This window comes from Urtica dioica, chromosome 12, assembly GCF_054948205.1.
Source record: "Urtica dioica subsp. dioica isolate 48M chromosome 12, U.dioica_male_clone48M_v1_H2, whole genome shotgun sequence".
Lineage (NCBI taxonomy): Eukaryota > Viridiplantae > Streptophyta > Magnoliopsida > Rosales > Urticaceae > Urtica > Urtica dioica.
In genome coordinates, this window is record NC_142767.1 from 14,169,453 (window position 1) to 14,189,717 (window position 20,265).

At 36.9% G+C, this 20,265-nt stretch overlaps 2 protein-coding genes across 2 annotated transcripts; both read left to right on the forward strand.

The window, feature by feature from the left end:
- Positions 1-890: 890 nt before the first annotated feature.
- LOC149379361 (protein NRT1/ PTR FAMILY 2.3-like) lies at positions 891-8,265 on the forward strand. The gene is made up of 4 exons (XM_089604264.1): positions 891-1,077; positions 1,184-1,401; positions 5,273-5,796; positions 7,292-8,265. Exons 1-4 carry the CDS (start codon positions 936-938, stop codon positions 8,109-8,111), a joined length of 1,704 nt encoding a protein of 567 aa, XP_089460390.1. The 5' UTR covers positions 891-935; the 3' UTR covers positions 8,112-8,265.
- A 6,337-nt stretch (positions 8,266-14,602) lies between these two features.
- Positions 14,603-16,634, forward strand: LOC149379362 (D-aminoacid aminotransferase-like PLP-dependent enzymes superfamily protein). The gene is made up of 7 exons (XM_089603169.1): positions 14,603-15,197; positions 15,286-15,403; positions 15,484-15,590; positions 15,703-15,788; positions 15,898-16,007; positions 16,096-16,128; positions 16,395-16,634. Exons 1-7 carry the CDS (start codon positions 14,683-14,685, stop codon positions 16,455-16,457), a joined length of 1,032 nt encoding a protein of 343 aa, XP_089459295.1. The 5' UTR covers positions 14,603-14,682; the 3' UTR covers positions 16,458-16,634.
- Positions 16,635-20,265: the final 3,631 nt, after the last annotated feature.

The window sequence follows — 20,265 nt, forward strand, 5'->3', positions numbered from 1 at the left end:
TAGCGACGAAAAAAATCGTCGGTAATAGTGAGATTTGTTGTAGTGGATAAATTTGACAGAAGGATCAATCGTGATTTTCTCACATTCACCAGGTATCGATGCTACAGCTTTTTTCGCCGAAGGACCAAGTTGTTACACACGACATAGTCCAGGGACTAAAATGTCATTAATTCTATTACATAATATAAAATAAAAAAAATAAAAAAAATTATACTTTTAATATTATTTTCTTCAATCGAAAAAATAACAATTGATGCGGCGTTTAGAGAATAAAATTCAAGGAAGAAACTCAAAATTCGGAACTAATTGCGACTAAAACATGTGAACTAACAATACAAAAAAAATGTTAATCGGATTACAACAAACGCTTTTATTTGTAAACAAACAAATTCTTAATTACATTCATTGATTTAAAATCAATTAAAGAATTCATTTTATTGTGAAGATCGGTGATGCGTTTGGATGCGATATGTCGCACTCAAAAGTCTTTTGGATGCGATTTTTTAGTTTGCATCCAAAATTCCTCTTGTCCCAGTGAAATTTGCCAAAAATATAGATTTTGTGCACAGCGGTCAAGATGTCTCAACATATTCTAGAGCATGTTACAAGACATTTTTTTCCGAATAAACTTACCGTAAAAAATAAGTCAATCATCACACATAACAAAAAATAATAATTTATATTGTTAATTTGAAACGCGACTAATAACAATAGGAATATATTGTGATTTTTATTGACTTGTTTATTTTCATTAATAACTAAATTACAAAATTAACCAAACATTGATTTTGTAAACTTAAGATTTGTTAGTGGCCATTTTGGTACCTTTTTATTTTATGTCTGATGAATAAAAATTTGTATATTTATAAAATACGGAGACTTATATATCCCATGTGCTAACCACATCATAGATCAGGGAAAAATATAAAAACAAAATGGATGGCATTGAGAGCGAAGGTGGCGACGACGAGCTCTCGCCTGGACTACACCAAAATGATGATAATCAAGAAGCCTTAGAAGCGCAAGAAGAGCCTAATAATAAGAAAGGAGGCTGGATTACAATTCCCTTCATAATTGGTCTCTTTTGAACAACACCCACAGATATGATTAATCATTGATCAGTCTTTTTTTTATCTTGATCATAACAATAATTAATTCTTTGTATTCTGATTGGGGTTCACAGGCAATTTGGCGGGTCTTTCGGTAGCGAGCGGAGGATGGGCAGCCAATTGGATAGTATTTCTGATCACCAAGTTCAATATCGGAAGCATAACCGCCACAAAGATCAACAATGTCGGATTCGGCTTCATCTACCTCTCACCCATCGCCGGAGCTATCATCGCCGATGCCTTCACCGGAAATTTTGCCGTCGTTGCAATGTCTTCCTTCATTGCCTTGCTTGTAAGTAGAAAAGACACAGATACTTCGTAGTACACTTTGCCTCCTAGCATAAAGTAAACAAAACATAATTACATACAGAAAGAGCTTTTATTATGTAAGTTAAAAGTTAACCGATGGATATTCTGATATATAAACTTGCCTAAAAAATGTGTTTTCTCCTTATCGTTATTATTATTATTTTGTTTTTAAGTTTCTACTGCTAAAATTTTGATTTTTATACACCAATTTAAATTTTAACGGATGGACCGAATATTGTTTACAGAGAGTTAGTCAAATGGTCATTTTAGAGTCTCTATCTTAAAGTTATAGTTTAATTACTTAATAATTAAGATCGTAGTCCAAATTAAGTGAAATATGGACATAATTTTGACTATATCCTTAATATTTAAATCATAAAACTATAATTTTAACTGAAAATCGTCATTCAACTATTTAATATACTTCTTCTAATATTTATCATATAGTATTATTATTATGTTCTTTAGTAATTTAAAGGCTGAAATATTGGTCTAAAAAGTCATGCCATAAGTAGTATACATAAGGACATAGTAAAAAAAAAAAAAAATATATATATATATATATATATATATATATATTGTTGTAACTTTAGCCCTAATCTATGCAACAAAGATGACCTAAAAATAACTACTCAGGTTCTTGCAAGAAAATAAAGTACTGAAATGAAAAGACACAACCAGATTTTTCCCGTGCTTCGATCCAGAAAGATCTACATGCACGTTGAGCTCCGTGGGAGAAACTCGGTCTGTACTAGCATTGTCTCGATTACACCCTCAAGATCACCAATCTCGCAAACTCACGGATACAACCTCACACTCTCAATCACAAGCAATTCTTTTTACCAGTTTCACACAAGAAACACGATCAAGCCGATCGCTCAAGAACAAACCACTCAGAGAGAAGAAGAATAGAGAAAACCCTAACACAGTATTCGAACAGGACGTAATGACTCGAACAAAAGGTCTCGAGCTCATTATAAGAGATAGGCGATCCCGAAGAAATGCTCGACCGTCAGATCAGGTGAGATCAACGACTCATGTTCCTTTATGCGCTACGATGTCGTTCAGTTTAAACGACAGTATTGCATTTCTAGGATTTGAGAAGATGAAATCAAATTGGAAATTCGGACTCTGTTCTTGAATGAATCAGAGATCCAAAACTGTTTTATTTGACTTACCGATTTGTACATCAAACCAGCCTTTATATAGGCTGTGAGCAATATGTAACGACGGATAAAAAACTAAACTAACCAAAAACGACATAACAAAGACTTCTTAGACTAAACTAAAACTGTAAACAACATAACCAAATCTCAGTTCTAATACACCCCCTCAAGATGAACTTTCTTGAAAGTTTATCTTGGACTGAAAAAGATTAAACATCGGAGAAGAACTTGATTGTGCGAATGAAGAAAAAATGGACTTTGTGAAGAATCGGTCTTGTTTTGAGAAAAAAATCTCTCAGAGGCATTTTGTCGAACACCTTGAGTGCGCTGAGAAGAACATAATTGCATAACAAAGCTGACAATGAAGAGGAACCCAATAATCCACGTCAGCGATGGGTTCTTGAAATCGGTAGTGTTTGAGGATGTCTTGGCGATTTTCTCACTCATTCCAAAAAGGTAACTCCCAAAGCCTCCGCTGAAAGCAATCCCAGAAGAAGCAACAACACAGGTCTTGACGAAGAAGAAACCCAATGCAGCGCGAGAAGATCTCTGTCCGACTGCGAATCGCTCGCGACTTTCTCTCCGAAACGGCGAGACTGAATCAGCGAAAACCCATTGCTACGTCGAGAAAATCTCTGTCCAAAAATTCTGTTCCTTCGCGTCCCTCGCAGATCGTCAGTTTCGTCATGACGGCGATATCGTTCTTGCGAGAGTTGGGAGCAGATGCGAGGAGCTTGGGAAGCGGATCGGCGTCGGAGGACTCAACGTCAGAAAGCCAGGCCTCGGGAGTATTGTAGCAGAGGAACACGTGGCGCCCGTACGCGCCGACGGTGCCGACGAGGGTGGCGGAGTTCGTCTCCAACCGCTGAAACCCGTACCTCTCGTTGTCGGAGGAGATCGGAGCATCGCTGAAGGCCATTGATTTGGGTGAGAGACTTGTCTCTGGACGCCGAGACGATCATGTCGGAGTTGTCGATCGGCGTCGCGATCACCGTCACCATGTCGGAGGAACAGCCCGTCGCTCGCCACTTTTTTTTTCTTCCCTTGAAACTCGAGCCAGAGGCAGATTTCGCTTCGTTGGCCACGGATGGCTCGCAGAGAGAGATCGGAGGAGCTGTTGACGGCTTTGACACGGCGGGGACTCACCGGAGAATAATCTTGATCATATTGGCATGGCGGGACTCGCCGGAGGAAGATTCTTACGGGCTCGATACGGCTGGATTCGCCGGAAGAGAACCTTGATGGCTATGACACAGCGGGACTCGCCGGAAAAAGATCTTGAAACTTTGACACGGCGGGACTCGCCGGAGAAGATCTTGAATGTTGACACGGCGGGACTCGCCGGATTGGGATCTTGAACCCGTTGATACGACGTTGAATCGCCGAAAAAAAAAGATCTTGAAGTCTTGACAAAGCGGAAAATCGCCGGAAATAGATTCTTGATAAAAACAGCTTGAAATTCGCCGGACTAGAATCTTGATAAAAACACTCCGAACTTCCAATGCGCTCCGTCGATGAAGCTTCTTCCGTCGATGAATAAGCGATGGTAAGAAGAACTTGAAATCGAGAAAAAGAGGCGCCAAATAACCGGAATACTCGGAGGTAAAAGAAAATTGACCTTCGTGAAATTCCACCGGGCTCGCGTCGGAGATCTTTTCCGATCGTCGAGGAAATCGGGGAGGACGAAGTGGATTTCTCTAACCTAGAAAATCGAATGCGGAAATTCGCTCTGATACCATATTGCATTTCTAGGATTTGAGAAGATGAAATCAAATTGGAAATTCGGACTCTGTTCTTGAATGAATCAGAGACCCAAAACTGTTTTATTTGACTTACCGATTTGTACATCAAACCAGCCTTTATATAGGCTGTGAGCAATATGTAACGACAGATAAAAAACTAACCTAACCAAAAACGACATAACAAAGACTTCTTAGACTAAACTAAAACTGTAAACAACATAACCAAATCTCAGTTTTAATAGACAGAGCACAACACCGAGGAGCTGAAGCCTTTTGATCTTCATCCCAGTGGGCCTCAGCTAATGGGCTTCGGCAAAAGAGTTGCTGGCTTCCAAAACCAACATATATATATATATATATATATATATATATATATATATATATATATATATGTTTGAGAAGCTTAAACAGTTGATTGTCAAGTTAACTATCAATATAAGTATCTACATTGAAAATAAATAATCAAATGTTGATAGCATAAAATAATGGGAAAATAATCGACAAAGTGATGTGATTATTTGTTGTGGTCAGAGCCCAATTAGAGAAAACCACAGGTGTCGGAGCCCACCAACCTCAAAAAATATAGGAAAGTCCACAAATATCTCATTATCTGAATAATTATAATTTTCAAATACTCAAAATACATATGTGTTTTTTTATAATTTTCAAATAATTTTTTTTCGTTACTGTAAACGAAACTATAAACAGCTAAGAAACTAAAAAAGGTTAAATGAAACTGTAAACAATAAAAAAAAAAAAAAAAAAAAAAAAAAAATTTAAATATGAACAAAGAATTTTTTTTTTTTTTTTCTAAAGTCTAGACCGCGTAAAATGCTCCTTTATATTTTCATTTATTTTTTAAACTTATATGTTATTCCCTTACTCAAGAAAATTTGTTGTCCGTGTCACCATTTTTCTTACTACAAAACACGATCTTTATTTATAGGGCATGATAATGCTAACACTAATAGCCGGAGTCAATTCGTTAAGCTTGTTGCCATGCTTAGACGATAAAGCATCTTGCACAAGTCCAACCACGATCCAATACCTCTGTCTCTACCTGGCCATGGGGCTGACTTGCCTCGGGATCGGAGGGTCCCGCTTCACGGTGGCCACAATGGGAGCTGACCAATTCAATGAGAGCTCCGTCAACAAGGCGACTTACTTCAACTGTTATTTCATTGTACTATACATAGGGAACGCCGTGAGCTATCTTGGAGTCGTCTATTTGGAGGATAATGTGGGATGGGGACTAGGGTTTGGGATTTGTGCACTCTCTGCAGCCATAGGGTTGACTATGCTCTTGCTTGGGAAACCCTTATACCGCTCCGTCAAACCCAAAGGAAGCCCGTTTGCAAGCATGGCCCGTGTCGTTATCTCGGCCATTCGAAAGAGGAACGTCGAGATCTTGGAGGGTTACTATTTTGAGGAAGATTGTGGGTTTCGAAATTCCCCGAGTAAAGGCTTCAGGTAATTTTTTCGCGACGATTTTGATGCAAAATATTTGATGCCACAATCATGACAATAAATTCAAACTGGTAGCTTAGGGAACATATTTTGTTAAGGAATTTGAGACGTAAATAGGAGACACATATTTATGAAACTTTGACTTTTTATTTTACTTGTCTAATTTCATTTTTACCATTTAATTGAATTCCATTGAAAATAAAGTTTTACCAAATATATTTGATGCACGTTGAAAACTATTTTACATTTTGGGGATATTGAGGGTATATCCAATGATTTAGATATAATAACATAACTATTAGAGTTTATCACCAAACTAGACCACTTCAAACGTGAGAATTTTTTTATAGTCAAGGTTTAGAAAATATTTAACAAATAGGCAACAAGCTGATGTGGCACATGAATTGTACCATTATTACCCTTATTAATTAGTTAATTAGAATTTATTTTCGAAATTAAAAAATTCAATTTATTATTCAAAATCCATAATTTGTCGAATCTCAGTTCTCTCTCTCTCTCTCTCTCTCTCTCTCTCCTTTTCCATTTCATTTTTAACCACAGATAGAGGTCAAAAACATTAAAACCGCAATTAATAGTCGATAATAACTATTGGTAGGTTTCTACTTCAATTAATAGTCGATAATAACCGTTAATAGGTTTCTGGTTCCAAAAACTTATTAATAGTCATTATCGACTATTAACTGCGATACTGTTGTTTTTTTAACCTCCGCCATGGCTAAAAAGGTGACGAAATGAGAGAGAGAGAGAGAGAGAGAGAGAGAGAGAGATATATATATATAAATTATTTTCATTTAATTTATTTTTGACAAGGAATGAGGGGGAAAAATAAGGGCAATTTTATCTTATTGTATCAGAGGTTGATCAATTATCAAATATTACTAAAACGTTGACTATTTCATAATTCTAAATTTAGAAAAGGGCTAGTTAATTAGAGTTCCTCATTATTATCTAACAAAACTAGAGATTGATACCTCCAAATACCTTAATAGTTAAGAAGATATACTAAATTTTATATAAAAATTACTATTGACTCATTTAAAGTTTTTTATCCTAAATTTTATAGATGATATTTATCTCAAAAATTCATATTTTTTACATTTGGCCACCCCTAATTTTAGTCTATGGCTCCTCTGCCAGTCTTATTAAATAAAAATTATGAATCAAATATTCTCCAACAAGATTGCATCTCCCCACTCTTTATCCACTACTTTTAATTGATTTCATTTGATACCTCCAATCCAATCCAATCCAATGTAGGACTTTTATTTGGAATATAGAGAACTAAGATATTGAAAATCGAATCTCCGACACATTCACCAAAAAAAAAACATTTCTATTTGATTTCTTGAAAATATGGTGTTGGATGTCGACCATGTTAAACCATATCTTGAATTCCATGCTTTACGCGTGATATTTTTAACAGTTAATCCGTCACTTTGCTTAATTTTTTTGGTTCCTTGTATTCTATGCAAATTAGGTGGTTGAACAAAGCGGCGTTGAAAAGTAAAAATGAGTCTTATCCACAGAAGTCATGGACACTATGCTCAATCCAAGAAGTGGAAGACCTGAAAACCGTCATCAAAATCTTGCCTCTCTGGTCATCCGGTATTCTCTTGAGAATCACAATAGCCATCCTCAACGCGGTCACCACCGTCCAAGCCCTAACCATGGACAGAAACTTGGGATCCGTCAAGATATCCGCCGGAAGCTTTCTAGTCTTCACCCTAGTAGGCACCGCCGCCTCGATCTTCGTCATCGACCGTGCGCTTTTGCCAGCGTGGCAAAAACTTCAAGGGGGTCGGAGTGTGACGCTCCTCCAACGAATAGGGACCGGCCACGTCATTAACGTTTTGACAATGGTGGGGTCCGCCTTGATTGAGTCGAGGCGGCTCGGCGTGGCCCACGAAGCGAGCCTGGCCACCACACCCATGTCGGCGTTTTGGCTTGTTGGAACCCTAGTGCTCGCGGGGATCGGAGAAGGGTTTCAATTCCCGGGACAGATTGCGTTGTACTACCGAGAGTTTCCCAAGCCGTTGAGGAGTACCTCGACGGCTATGATTTCTCTCTTGATCGGATTAGGGTACTATCTCAGCGCGGCTTTTACGGATTTCGTGAATCGGGTTACGGGTTGGATGCCAAACGACATAAATGATGGGAGACTGGACAACGTGTTTTGGTTGTGTGCGGTGATTGGTGTTCTCAACTTTGGGTACTATTTAGCGTGCGCTTGGTGTTACGAGTATCAACATGGCCAAAGTTCTACTAAAGATATTGATGAAGATGTCAAGCCACTTTGATCATTACCAAACACTCGTACTAGACTAATTTTTCAATCTTTTGGTTTAAATTCTACATTAAATAATTTACATGTATCTCCAATCCAATATTACATATTAAGCCCCAAAAAGAATATTATCTTTTATACTTTTTAATATTATTTTCTTTAAGTTACTATGCATCTATTAATTTGTTATATCAATAATAATTCTATAAATATTAAATTAGGTGAGGGATATTAGTAGTTTTAATTAACTAACAATAATATTAAATAATATATTTATATCAACAAATTATTTAGAAAATGCAAAATTACATTGAAAAAAGACAAACAAATATTTTAAGAAATTTCCTTTTATAGGCGGAGATGGCCTGCCCATTTATATGTGAACTTAGATAATTAAACTAAATTAAAGCAACTAAAAAAGGCACACAAGTTAAATATATGTCAAATAGACGGTAATAAATAAAAACTTGTTAAAACTTAAAATTATTATAATAATAGTCAATGAGAAATAAATACTTTTTGGGTGTTAAGAATTGAGTGTTGGATTGGATATCAAAATATTTTTTTATTTGATAAAAAAAAAAAAAAAAAAAAAAAAAAAAAAAAAACCTGCATAGTTGAATGTAAAAAAAATTGCATTTTATAGTTTTGAGTTAGAGATGCTCTAAAAGAATTCATACATATTCAGCGAATCTTCAAGAGCCAAATCCGACTAGTAAAAGTGAAAACATATATGCAGATGCTGGTGAGAAGGACGTATATTCAAGGAGATAGTTGGCGGGGCTACTAGATCAACAACTAAGAAATCGAGATGAAACAAATTCATTGAAAAATCGACACGTCTATAGAGTGTCCGAAGGGAAGAAACTTTGAATCAGTTCACCTTCCCTTAATAAGAATAGATGTCCTCGATCTCATTAATGATTTCTCCATGGTGTCAGAGAAACCTAGCTACCGCCATCTTCTCCTCCTCAAAATGTCAAAAGGGAGAGGAACTAAAAGGTCTTTAACATTGTTTACAAGGAACCTCCGCCTCCTCAAGACAGAAAGTCATTCGATTTGAGTTGTATGGGTAAGCCCCAAATCCTTAGAATTCTACTTATATTAAACTGGATATTAGTTTTAAAAAACCGGTCAGCTAAATATTCGGATGATCAAATTTCGGTTTTGGGATCAACCAATCCCGTTAGTATTCTAAATAATAAATGACTACTATATACATGTAAATAATAAATTTTGATCATTTGTTGTCATTTGAAGGGAGGGTCATTTTTTCACCCCTCATGATGAACATTTTTTTAGAACATATTGCATCGATTATTTTTCTTACATTTCCAAAATTTTGTGAAATGTTAGGTTGTGTTTGGAACCTAGATTTTACGCTGGATAAAGAAAATGTGGAAAATAAAAATTTCCTATTTCTTAAAGTAAAATAATATTAATGGAAAAAATTGAAATCCTTAGTTTCATCACATACGTAAGAATTTGCCTAGATTTATTTTTTCCTAGCTACGCCTTCAAGAACGATGAAATCTCACTTTCCCCCTTATTTTTGCACAAATGGTCTTCTCTTCAAATCGGATTTGGACACAATTGTTCTTTTTTTAGCAATAAATATCTATATTTCATTCTAAGTTCATTTTCAATCAATATTCATTTTTAGTTTGAAATTATGTATAAATATAAGAGCATTACAAAGTGAAAAATATAAAAGAGGCGTTATTATCTATGATTCTTAAAATAGGGCGAATAATGCTATTTTTATTTTAAATTTTCAATTATGCAAGCAAAATAAGAGAAATAGGGAAAAATTGATACGGTTGCCTGTTTTTTTAGAGGTAGGCATTTTTGTCATGTTTTAAGTTTGTTTCAAATTAATGCTTATTTTATATAAAATTATATATATATCTATATGGGATTATAAAGAGAAAAACATGAAAATTCAGCAATGATATCATTTAAAAAAAAAAAAAGCCTCAAAGAAAATACGAGAAAATTAACTGAATGCATTTATAAAAAGTTGGTTTTAATTCTATACCCTCGTCTCATTTTTATTTTCTTTTCTATTTATTTTTTTAGTCCAAAACATCAAAATTACTTATATGCCCATATTTTTTTTATTAAAAATAAAATAGAAAACTTGAAAATTCCAACTCTCCTCCCACTCAGACCTGTGACCCTAGCGAACTTGAGAAGGGTTCTCACCTGAGAAAGAGGAGAAACCACACCCGACCACAGGAAAAAAAAAATCCGGCCAAGTTAGAGAGAAAGAGAGGCGTGGGGTGAGTGAGCGGAGAGAGAGAAGACGCTGAGAAGATTTAAAGGGGGACGAGAGACACTGGCGGCGTGCGGAGGACGAGGTGAGACACCGGCGCGCACGGAGGACGAAGGCGGCATGCGGAAGACGAGGTGAGACACCGGCGGTGTGCGAAGGACGAGGGCGGCGCGTTGAGGACGAGGTAAACTTATCTTGAACGGAAATTGTTTATGCTCTGTCACCATGTTGGTTGTTTTATTTGAAGTGACTCTAATGTATAATTTTTTTTATAAATTTGATCATGGTACATGAAATACAGAGGAATTTATTGGGATTTGTCAAAGCAAACTGGTATGAGTTTCATTTACTACAAAACCAAAAATAGACCTAGCATTCCTTTAGACAACTCTACATTGACTGTTTTGGTAAAAATATTGCAAGTTATAACTTTGACAGGTTCTTGTAGACGGAAATTGTTCATTATTTCATCATACACAGAATATTTCAATGTGGATACGGACATCGTCTTGAACAGATTGCTTGGTTCGCTATATCCCATTAGTGGAGACTTTTTTAGCAAGATCGATGCTAACCCGGACTTTTGATTTCAGTTGTTAACATTTATCTGAATAAAATAGTGGTTGGTTGGTTTTGGAATATGATGGATTTGTTACCAATAAGCGTTTTAACTTTTTTTCTTTGTTATAAGAGTAGATGTAGTAGAGTGGTCTTTGATGAGATAAAGTAAGTGCACTCATGTTTCCTTTATTAATTTTTATTCAATATTGGAGGAAAATAAATCTTATATGTATATGACTTGTATATATAGCAAAAGTTTTAAAGGAGATTTTATAGTGATTAAGGGTAGTTAAAATTGCAGTCCGAGTTTGCATCTTATCATATTGTTCTATCATCTCAAATCTTCCATGTCTTAAATGGAGTATTAGTTTTGTATTGGTTTTATATTTAGGTACCCAATGAGTTCGAGTTTTCAAATGCATCAGAGGAAGAAGAACATGAAAGTGACGACGATGAAGAGTCGTCAAATGATCGGATCATTCAGGTAAAAACACTTTTAATTTATTGCAATAAAATGCTACTCTACTGCTCAGTAGAGCAGATTCTGCTCCAGTCTACAGCTCAGTAGAGTACTCTACTCAACTGTAGAGTAAACAATATTAATAGAATTATAGTTTTTATTCTATCCGACAAAGAAGAAAAAGGAAATGTGGATGATGGTTAATTCAACACCAATGAGATTTTCAATGGAAGATTATCAATATTAAGAAGTCCATGGCCGTGTAAGCGGGTGAAAGATTTGTCACAAAATAAGAAGTAAGTGTGTAGATGTTATTTACAATGTCTATTTGTTAGGTAATCAACTTTGTGTTATTTTTTTAACTTTTGTTTTTTTTGTAAACAGGGGAACGGATTGTGAAATATATGCAATCAAATATATCGAGTTTGATTCCGCCGGAGTAGCCTTTGAAGATATAAACGATGCTAACGTTCCACTCTTTAAGAAGAAGATGGCCGTTGATATTTTTGAAGGCAATTGGGAACATTGACTTATACTCAATATATGTACTAGTTAAGTATATTATGTGTCTTGATACTTATTGTTTTTAGAAATTAATATGATGAACAAGTCCTTGAGAAGGTATTTTGAAGGCATTAACGCTTTTTATAAAAATGAAAGGTTCTACCGAGCGGTAGAGCTACTCTACTGGTCAGTAGTTTTAGTGGTTCTACCGAGCATTAGAGCTATCTACTGATCAGTAGATCAATATTACTAGTGATTCTACCGAGCATTAGAGCTACTCTACTGGTCTGTAGATCAATATTACTAGTCATTCTACCGAGCATTAGAGCTACTCTACTGGTCAGTAGATCAATTAATTATAATGAGCTTCATCTATTATATGTATCCTATGATATATTTGATTAAAATTAGTGAACAATTAATTATAATTAGATTCATCTATAACATTAGTGACAACTTTATTAATTATAATTAGATTCATCTATAACATTAGTGACAAATTTATTAATATTAATTAGTTTCATGTATAATAACAAAGTCATATGAATAATTTAAAATTAATGAGCTTCATCTATTATATGTGTCCTATGATATATTTGATTAAAATTAGTGAACGATTAATTATAATTAGATTCATCTATAACATTAGTGACAACTTTATTAATTATAATTAGATTCATCTATAACATTAGTGACAAATTTATTAATATTAATTAGTTTCATGTATAATAACAAAGTCATATGAATAATTTAAAATAAATGAGCTTCATCTATAATATGCGTCCTATGGTATATTTGATTAAAATTAGTGAACAATTAATTAGAATTAGATTCATCTATAACATTAGTGACAAATTTATTAATATTAATTAGTTTCATGTATAATAACAAAGTCATATGAATAATTTAAAATTAATGAGCTTCATCTATAATATGTGTCCTATGATATATTTGATTAAAATTAGTGACAAATTTATTAATATTAGTTAGGATCATGTATAATATTTTTTAAGTTTTATATGACTCTACTAAGCAGTAGAGCTACTCTACTGGTCAGTAGATCACAATTACTAGTGACTCTACTGAGCATTAGAGCTACTCTACTGGTCAGTAGATCAATATTACTAGTGGTTCTACCGAGCATTAGAGTTACTCTACTGGTCAGTAAATCAATATTACTAGTGGTTCTACCGAGCATTAGAGCTACTCTACTGGTCAGTAGATCAATATTACTAGTGGTTCTACCGAGCATTAGAGCTACTCTACTGATCAGTAGATCAATATTACCAGTGGTTCTACCGAGCATTAGAGCTACTCTACTGGTCAGTAGAACAATATAACTAATGGTTCTACTGAGCATTAGAGCTGCTCTACTGATTAGTAGATCAATATTAATATCACTACAATTTAAGAAAATGAAAGCAATAATGCATGGTAACAAACATCCATGGACATACGATAAATAAGTCAATTCAAAAAATACATATAAGCATTTTTTTTTCTTTTTATCAGTTCTTGCGTTTTTTTGATGGTGTCAACCTAGCTTCTCCTCCATTCTACACGGAGTGAACTTCTACGGTTTTTTTCATCACGATCCATCAAGAAACCGTACACATCATCGTCATCTTCTATGTAGATAGGATCGTATGCATCCCATGAAGTTGACATAAAACTTAGCTTCAAGTCTAGCTTACGTTTATCCACTTTGAGTTTCACATACAATTTTTCAATTAAGTCGGCTAGCTTGATCTCGATATTTATGACGATGATAACAGGCTTATCATTCTTTTCACTAACCCAATGATGCGAGCCATCTTCTTTTTTCCACTTTCCATTGTAATAAACCGTTATCGTAGTCTCCGTCATTATCTACAAAATGATAATTAAAAATTAGACTACTAATGTTAAATTTAATATACAATATGAAAATTAAAAATTAGAACACTAATAATAAATTTACTATATAAATCTACTTTGTTCATGAGATATAACTATGTCACTCTACTGTTCTACTGATCTAACTCTCGAACTCTAATGCTTAAATCAAACTCTACTGCTCTACTGATCTACCTTTGAAATTCTACTGCTTAAATCAAACTCTACTGCTCTACTGATCTACTGCTCTACTGCTCTACCTCTGGAACTCTACTGCTCTACTGATCTACTGCTCTACTGCTCTACCTCCGGAACTCTACTGCTCTACTGATCTACTGGAAATTACCAGTATCAGTAGAGTTCGACGATCATCTTCAACATTCGAAAATATTTTCCAATCAAAGTTTCATTGAGTTGGATACATATTTTTCTGGTTCAAAACTAACAAAGTTTTCAATCTAACACAACAAAATAAGTATCAAACTCGAAATATAAAAATTTCATTGATGAAACTACCTAAACACAAAGCCCTAATTTGTTTAGGGGTTGAGTTTTTGCACCGTCAATAACGTCGCCGTCGTCGGAACTCGAATTCGCCACCGGAATGTCTACCGCCCGAATGAAGCTTCACTCGATGACTTGGTGTGGTGTGCAAGCGAGAACCACGTATGCTCTTTTTTTTTTCAATATGCGTTCAGGAGAAGTAGTTGTTTTGTTTAAGAGAGGTACTCACCTAAAGTTGAAACTCTTAAGTGCATAAAACAAAATGGTGTAACTTTTAGGGGAAAAACCAAAATCACCCTAGAAAATACAATGGAGTATTTTGTCCTAATTTTTTTTTTCTAAGTTCCAAATAGAGGGTCAACCTCCAGTTTCCAGGTTCCTAAAGTGAGAGCCTGAGAAGGTATAATGTCAACCCCCTGTTTCCTGATCAGCAACGGCGTTGTTTTCAGCTCCGCCGACGCTCCGACCGTCGCAACTCTACTCCAAACTCTCCAAGGCGCGTACACAACCACGCGCTCCGATTGCGGCGGTTCCCGCCTCTTGTTCTGGGAGCGACACCTGGACAGGCTCTGCGACTCCGTCCGCATCCTCTCGGAATCGCACCCTCACCTTCTCTTCGCCCCAACCCACGGAGATTCCGACTTCTCTCTCTCGTCCTGGGACCCACCGCTCCGGAGTCGGGTCAACCACTCGGTGCGAACAATTCTTCCGATCGCCGCGGAGGATCGGTGCCCCGGCGAGGAGCTCTCCGTCACGGCTCTGGTTTCTGGAAACTCCGACCGAGGCGGTGTTCTTGATGTCCACGTCCACGTCGGAGTCTATAAGCCGCTCGTCTTTGGCGTCCGAGAAAACGGAGCGAATTTGGCGGTGGTCGGTCGTCCCAGAGAAGCCGCGGAGGCGAAGTATTCGGATTGGGTGAGGTCTGAACTGAGTCTAGGGCTTTCGTTCATCAATGCCTCTATTTGATTCTGGTTTGTTTGTGCGACTCATTTTACTTTTCCTGTGCAGAGTTAGGAAGGGACTAGAGAACCTGAGGCCTCCTTCTGCGACGGAGCTCTTGTTATCCGACGATGGTGATCGAATTATTGAAGGCAGCGTCTCGAATTTCTTTGTTGTTTGTCGCAAGGTGAGTTGATTCGGTGATATCACGAGTTTATCTTAGCAGTATTGTATAGGCAATGTGGTTTTATTCAAAGGGGATTTCAGGATGACGGAGAAGCTAAGGGGAACGAAACGATGAACAGTTTCGAAGTTCAAACAGCTCCGATAAGCGAAGGAGCGCTTCCTGGGATTATTCGCCGGCTTGTTATTGAGTACGTGAACGTCCGTTCTTCCTAGTGTTACTCATGGAAAAAAAAATCCAAAGTAAAAGCACTCCTTCTGAGATTGAGCTCATTATTTCGGTTTCATTTTCAAAATCCGCAGAGCCTGCTTGAGCGAAGGCATTTCCTTTCGTGAAGTGGCGCCATCGTGGTCGGAGAACGAGATTTGGGAAGAGGCATTTATCACAAGTATGCGGTTTGTTGAAGATAAAAGAATTGATTTACGTCTGAAACTAACTAAGTTGAAGTTAGGATGGTGTATTCGCTACTGTTGATGTTGATATGATCTCGGGTGCAGATAGCTTGAGACTCTTACAGCACACACAGACGATTTCTGTTCCAGATTCGTGGGATTCACTGGATTCGAGATCGTGGAATGAGATATCTTGGAATACTAAGAAATTCGAGGTTTGGTTCATTTTTTTTTCTTAGTATGTGACTACATCAATCTATATCAGGTCTTTGTTTTCATTGCTTTATTTCTTTTCACGATCAGGATTGTCCCGGGATTGTAACAAGAACTATACAGGTAACCTCAATGCCAAATTATAGAAAATATGTCTTTGAAACAAATTACTATAACCTATTTATCACTTTCAAACAAATTAATCATACCGTAAAAAAAAAAAAAAATTTGAAACCCGATTATTGTACATTTTGACTATTTCACTAATTTTAGACAAATTTTGACTATTTTGCAAATTCATTACTTTAAATTGACTATTTAGCTAAATTACCTGATAGTCGTTTCGTTTTTAGTTCAAAATTAAATTTTTATTTATTTGTATAAAACAGAGAGCCGTAATGGAGAAAGCAGCTCTGGAAGGATATGGTTTCAACAATGAAAATGATTTGTGAAAGGAGTGAGAGCTTCTGTTGTGTTGTATGATAACATAGCGGACAATTATGGATGGTCCCATAAAATCAAGTCTAGATATAAAACAAATCTATCTTTCTTTTTCTTTCACCTCAATTTTATTCTTCTTCTTCAACTTCTTCAAACCTTTAAAGCATGTATATATTATTTTGCTGTCTTGCCCTTTGGCATGTCGTGAGCAGTGAGAGAATTCTTGTGTCATAGTTCTTCAAAATGGGGTCAACAAACGATCAGTTGCAAGCGTTGGAAGAGGATTGGAAGAGACTCAATCTCGAGGAAGAAGATGAAGGGGGGTTGGAGTACGAGGAGGAAGCGATCGTAGATCTGGAAATCAATACAAGATGGTGTCTTGTGGGGAGGTTTTTGACGGCAAGACCTGGCGATTTCCAGTCGATGCAGCATATGATAGCGGCGTTGTGGCAAACATGATGTGGTATGTATGTCACGGAGGTATCTCAATCTCTACGTATTCCAATTTTATCACGAGGTCGATATTCGAAGGGTGATAGAGAGGAGTCCTCAGCTAATCTACCAGAGATTGAAGGAGGGAGAGAACCCAAGGGATGTTCTACTCAACGAATTGGATATATAGGTTGAGTTGCACGACCTAATTCTCGGAACGATGTCGGAGAAAGTAGTGAAGGATGTAGGGAATTATGTCGGAAGCTTTGTTGCTTTTGATGCCAACAACTTCGAAGGGGTGTGGAGAGAGTATCTAAGGTTGAGAGTGACGAATGACGTGGAGAAGCCCTTAAAGAGAAGAATGAAGATCAAATGAAGGGGTCGAAATTCTGGGTCAATTTCCGCTAGGAGAAGCTTCGTACTTTCTGTTTCATATGTGGTGTTACTGGCCACGTAGACCGCTTTTGCCGTCGTCTCACTGAATCAGAAGATAGTGTCATTGTCAAACCATATGAAACCTGGATAAGAGCAATTGATGTCTTTGTCAAACCATATGGAACCTGGATGAGAGCAATACTGGGAAGGAGTAGCCATCAAATTGGAGTGAAGTGGTTGAGAAGCGAGGCCACTGGAATGATGGTATTTGGAAAGAAAGGAGATGGTAGAAGGAAGAAGTCGGTGATGGATGAGACAATGTAAATGAATCATCACAACCAGAACATGTCAGAAAGGAGGAATGGATCTGCGGGCGATTTGCTCGGCAAAATCAGGGGAGTAGGAAATCGCGTAGATGGCGCCTAAATGAAAGGAGGAACTAATATTGAGAGATTGGCGCGCCTAAATGAAAGGAGGAACTAATATTGAGAGATTGGCGAAAGACGGATCTTGACAATTGTGATGGATAATATCGTGAAGGAAGTGAAGAGTTTCTTTGAAGACAGAGTCTTACCGGATATGATTAACGAGACAAACATAGTGTTGATCCCAAAAGTTAGAAACCCGATTAGTATGGAAGATTGTAGGCCAATTTCACTATGTAACGTGCGGTACAAAATAATATCGAAGGTTATGGCAAACAAACTGAAGATGGTATTTAAATCTGTGGTCTAAACACAGAGTGCTTTTATTCATGGTCGTTTGATCTCGGACAATATCATGATTTCATTCGAGATCTTACACTACTTAAAGAGGAAGCGACAAGGTAAAGAAGGATTTGTGGCACTGAAATTAGACATGAGTAAAACGTTTGATATGGTGGAATGGGGATATTTGCGAGCAATCTTGGTCCGAATGGGGTTTGCACCAAGATGGGTGGACTTGATCATGACTTGTATCTCTACTTTGAGGTACACGGTGGCGCATGAAGGTAGAGAACATGGGCCGGTTGTTCCATGGAGAGGGATCAGACAAGGAGACCCATTGTCTACATATTTTTTCATTATCTATGCATAGGGATTCACAACTTAAATCAAGAAGTACGAGGCAAGAAGGAAGGAACGAGGATGTCAGGTGGCGAGAAGGGTGCCAATAGTGTCACATATGTTCTTCGCCTACGATAGCTATTTTTACTGTAAAGCTACCGAACGATCTACCACATATGTGCTAGAATTGTTGGGGCAGAAAGTTAATCTGACCAAGTCATCTGCGTTCTTTAGCAATAACACCAAAGTACAGGTTCGAGAAAGGATATGTGAGCTGATAAGGATTTATGAGACGGAAGAAGGAAGTTTGTATTTGGGTTTGCCGAGCACACTACGACATCACAAATCGGCAGCACTTGATTTCTTAAAAGATAAAATGCGAAAAAGGATCCAGAGTTGGAATCGGAAGTTGCTTTCTACAGCAAAAAAGAAGTGTTAATAAAGAGTGTGGCTCAGTCATTGTCGAGCTATCCGATGAGTGTGTTTTTGTTGCCTATCGAAATGAGCGAAGAGATGGAGCAGATGATGTGTAAATTTTGGTGGAGGAAGTCGGGGGCAAGGGAGATAGGCATTCATTGGATGCGAGTCATGGAGTAGCGACAGGTGGGAATGTAGGTTTGAATCATCGGGGTCGTACTCAGCCACAATGCATATAGACTAATTTAGGAAAATAAAGGAGCTTGGATTGCGAATGAAAACTCTAAGTTTTTGGAGGCGACTTTGGAATCTGAAGATACCAAACAAGGTCATGAATTTCTTGTGGAGAGAAGTTTCGGGCACGTTGCTAACAAGGGAAAAATTTAAGGGAAAGACATGTTGATGTCTCGGGTACTTGTCCAAATTGTTTGGGTGGGTATGAAACTACGACTCATTGTCTCATTCATTGTGAGTTTGCTCGCCATTGCTGGAGGATTGAAGGTTGAAATCAATGGGTGAGGGTATAAGTGAATTTTGGGAGCTGGGTGATAACTGAAATGGAATCAACGAGGGGTCCAAGCTTGGAGTTGAAGGCTATAATCTGTTGGGCTATTTGGAAAGCGAGGGAAAAATTGGTTTGGGATAACAAAAGAGCTTCAGCAAACAGTAGCAACGACGAAGAGTAGGGTTGAAACTGAATTGGTTCGGTTCGGTTTTGGCCATTTTTCATATTCGAATTCGAATTTTCGGTATTAAAAATTTTTGGTCCAATAACCAGTACAATTTAGTCCAAAATCAAAATTCGGTTATCCAGTTTCTTCAATCCAATATCCAGTTTTGATATCCGATTTTCAAAATTCGGTTATCTGTTTATTAAATCTGTATCCAGTTTTAAAACTGGTTTAAAGAAACCGGTTATCTAGCTCTTAAAATTCATAATCACTTTGAAACTAGTTTTATAATCTATACCCAGTTATAAAAATTATTCCAATTATCAAAATTCGAGTAATAGTGAATCATACAATCTTAGCGTGATTATTTATTTTTTTATTTTTTTAATAAAAATAATCGGTTAAATATCTGATATCCGATTTTTCCAAAATTTAAAATCGATATCCGGTCCAGTTTTTAAAATAAGATCAGTTATCCGAATCCGAATTTCGGTTTTATGACGTGTCACTGATTTTTGGTTTTAGATTGGTTCGGTTATCAATTTTATCCAATTTTCTGTTCAGTTTTGTACGGCCCTAGCGGAGAGAATGTTACACCAATGGAAAGCGGCACAGGTGCAACCGTTGAGTTGCTCGTTAGCACGACTGACACCAAAAGATAGGGTTGTGTCGTGGACTTGCCCTGGAGAAAATGTCATAAAAATTAACAATGATGGTGCTACATTTGCAGAGGCGGTGAGGTTAGTTTGGGGTGTGTGGCTTGCGATCACAATGGTCAAATGGTAGAGGCGATTGGGCGAGGAGCTGATGGTCGTGTACAACCAAAATTGGTGGAAGCGATTGTTTTGAAGGAAGCAGTGAGTGTACAACAAAAAAAA

Coding starts and splice junctions, on each gene's coding strand:
- LOC149379361 (XM_089604264.1), top strand. CDS start 936: ATGGATGGCATTGAGAGCGAAGGTGGCGACGACGAGCTCTCGCCTGGA. Junction 1,078..1,183: donor TACAATTCCCTTCATAATTG/GTCTCTTTTGAA, acceptor TGGGGTTCACAG/GCAATTTGGCGGGTCTTTCG. Junction 1,402..5,272: donor CTTCCTTCATTGCCTTGCTT/GTAAGTAGAAAA, acceptor CTTTATTTATAG/GGCATGATAATGCTAACACT.
- LOC149379362 (XM_089603169.1), top strand. CDS start 14,683: ATGTCAACCCCCTGTTTCCTGATCAGCAACGGCGTTGTTTTCAGCTCC. Junction 15,198..15,285: donor AAGTATTCGGATTGGGTGAG/GTCTGAACTGAG, acceptor TTTCCTGTGCAG/AGTTAGGAAGGGACTAGAGA. Junction 16,008..16,095: donor GGAATACTAAGAAATTCGAG/GTTTGGTTCATT, acceptor TTTCACGATCAG/GATTGTCCCGGGATTGTAAC.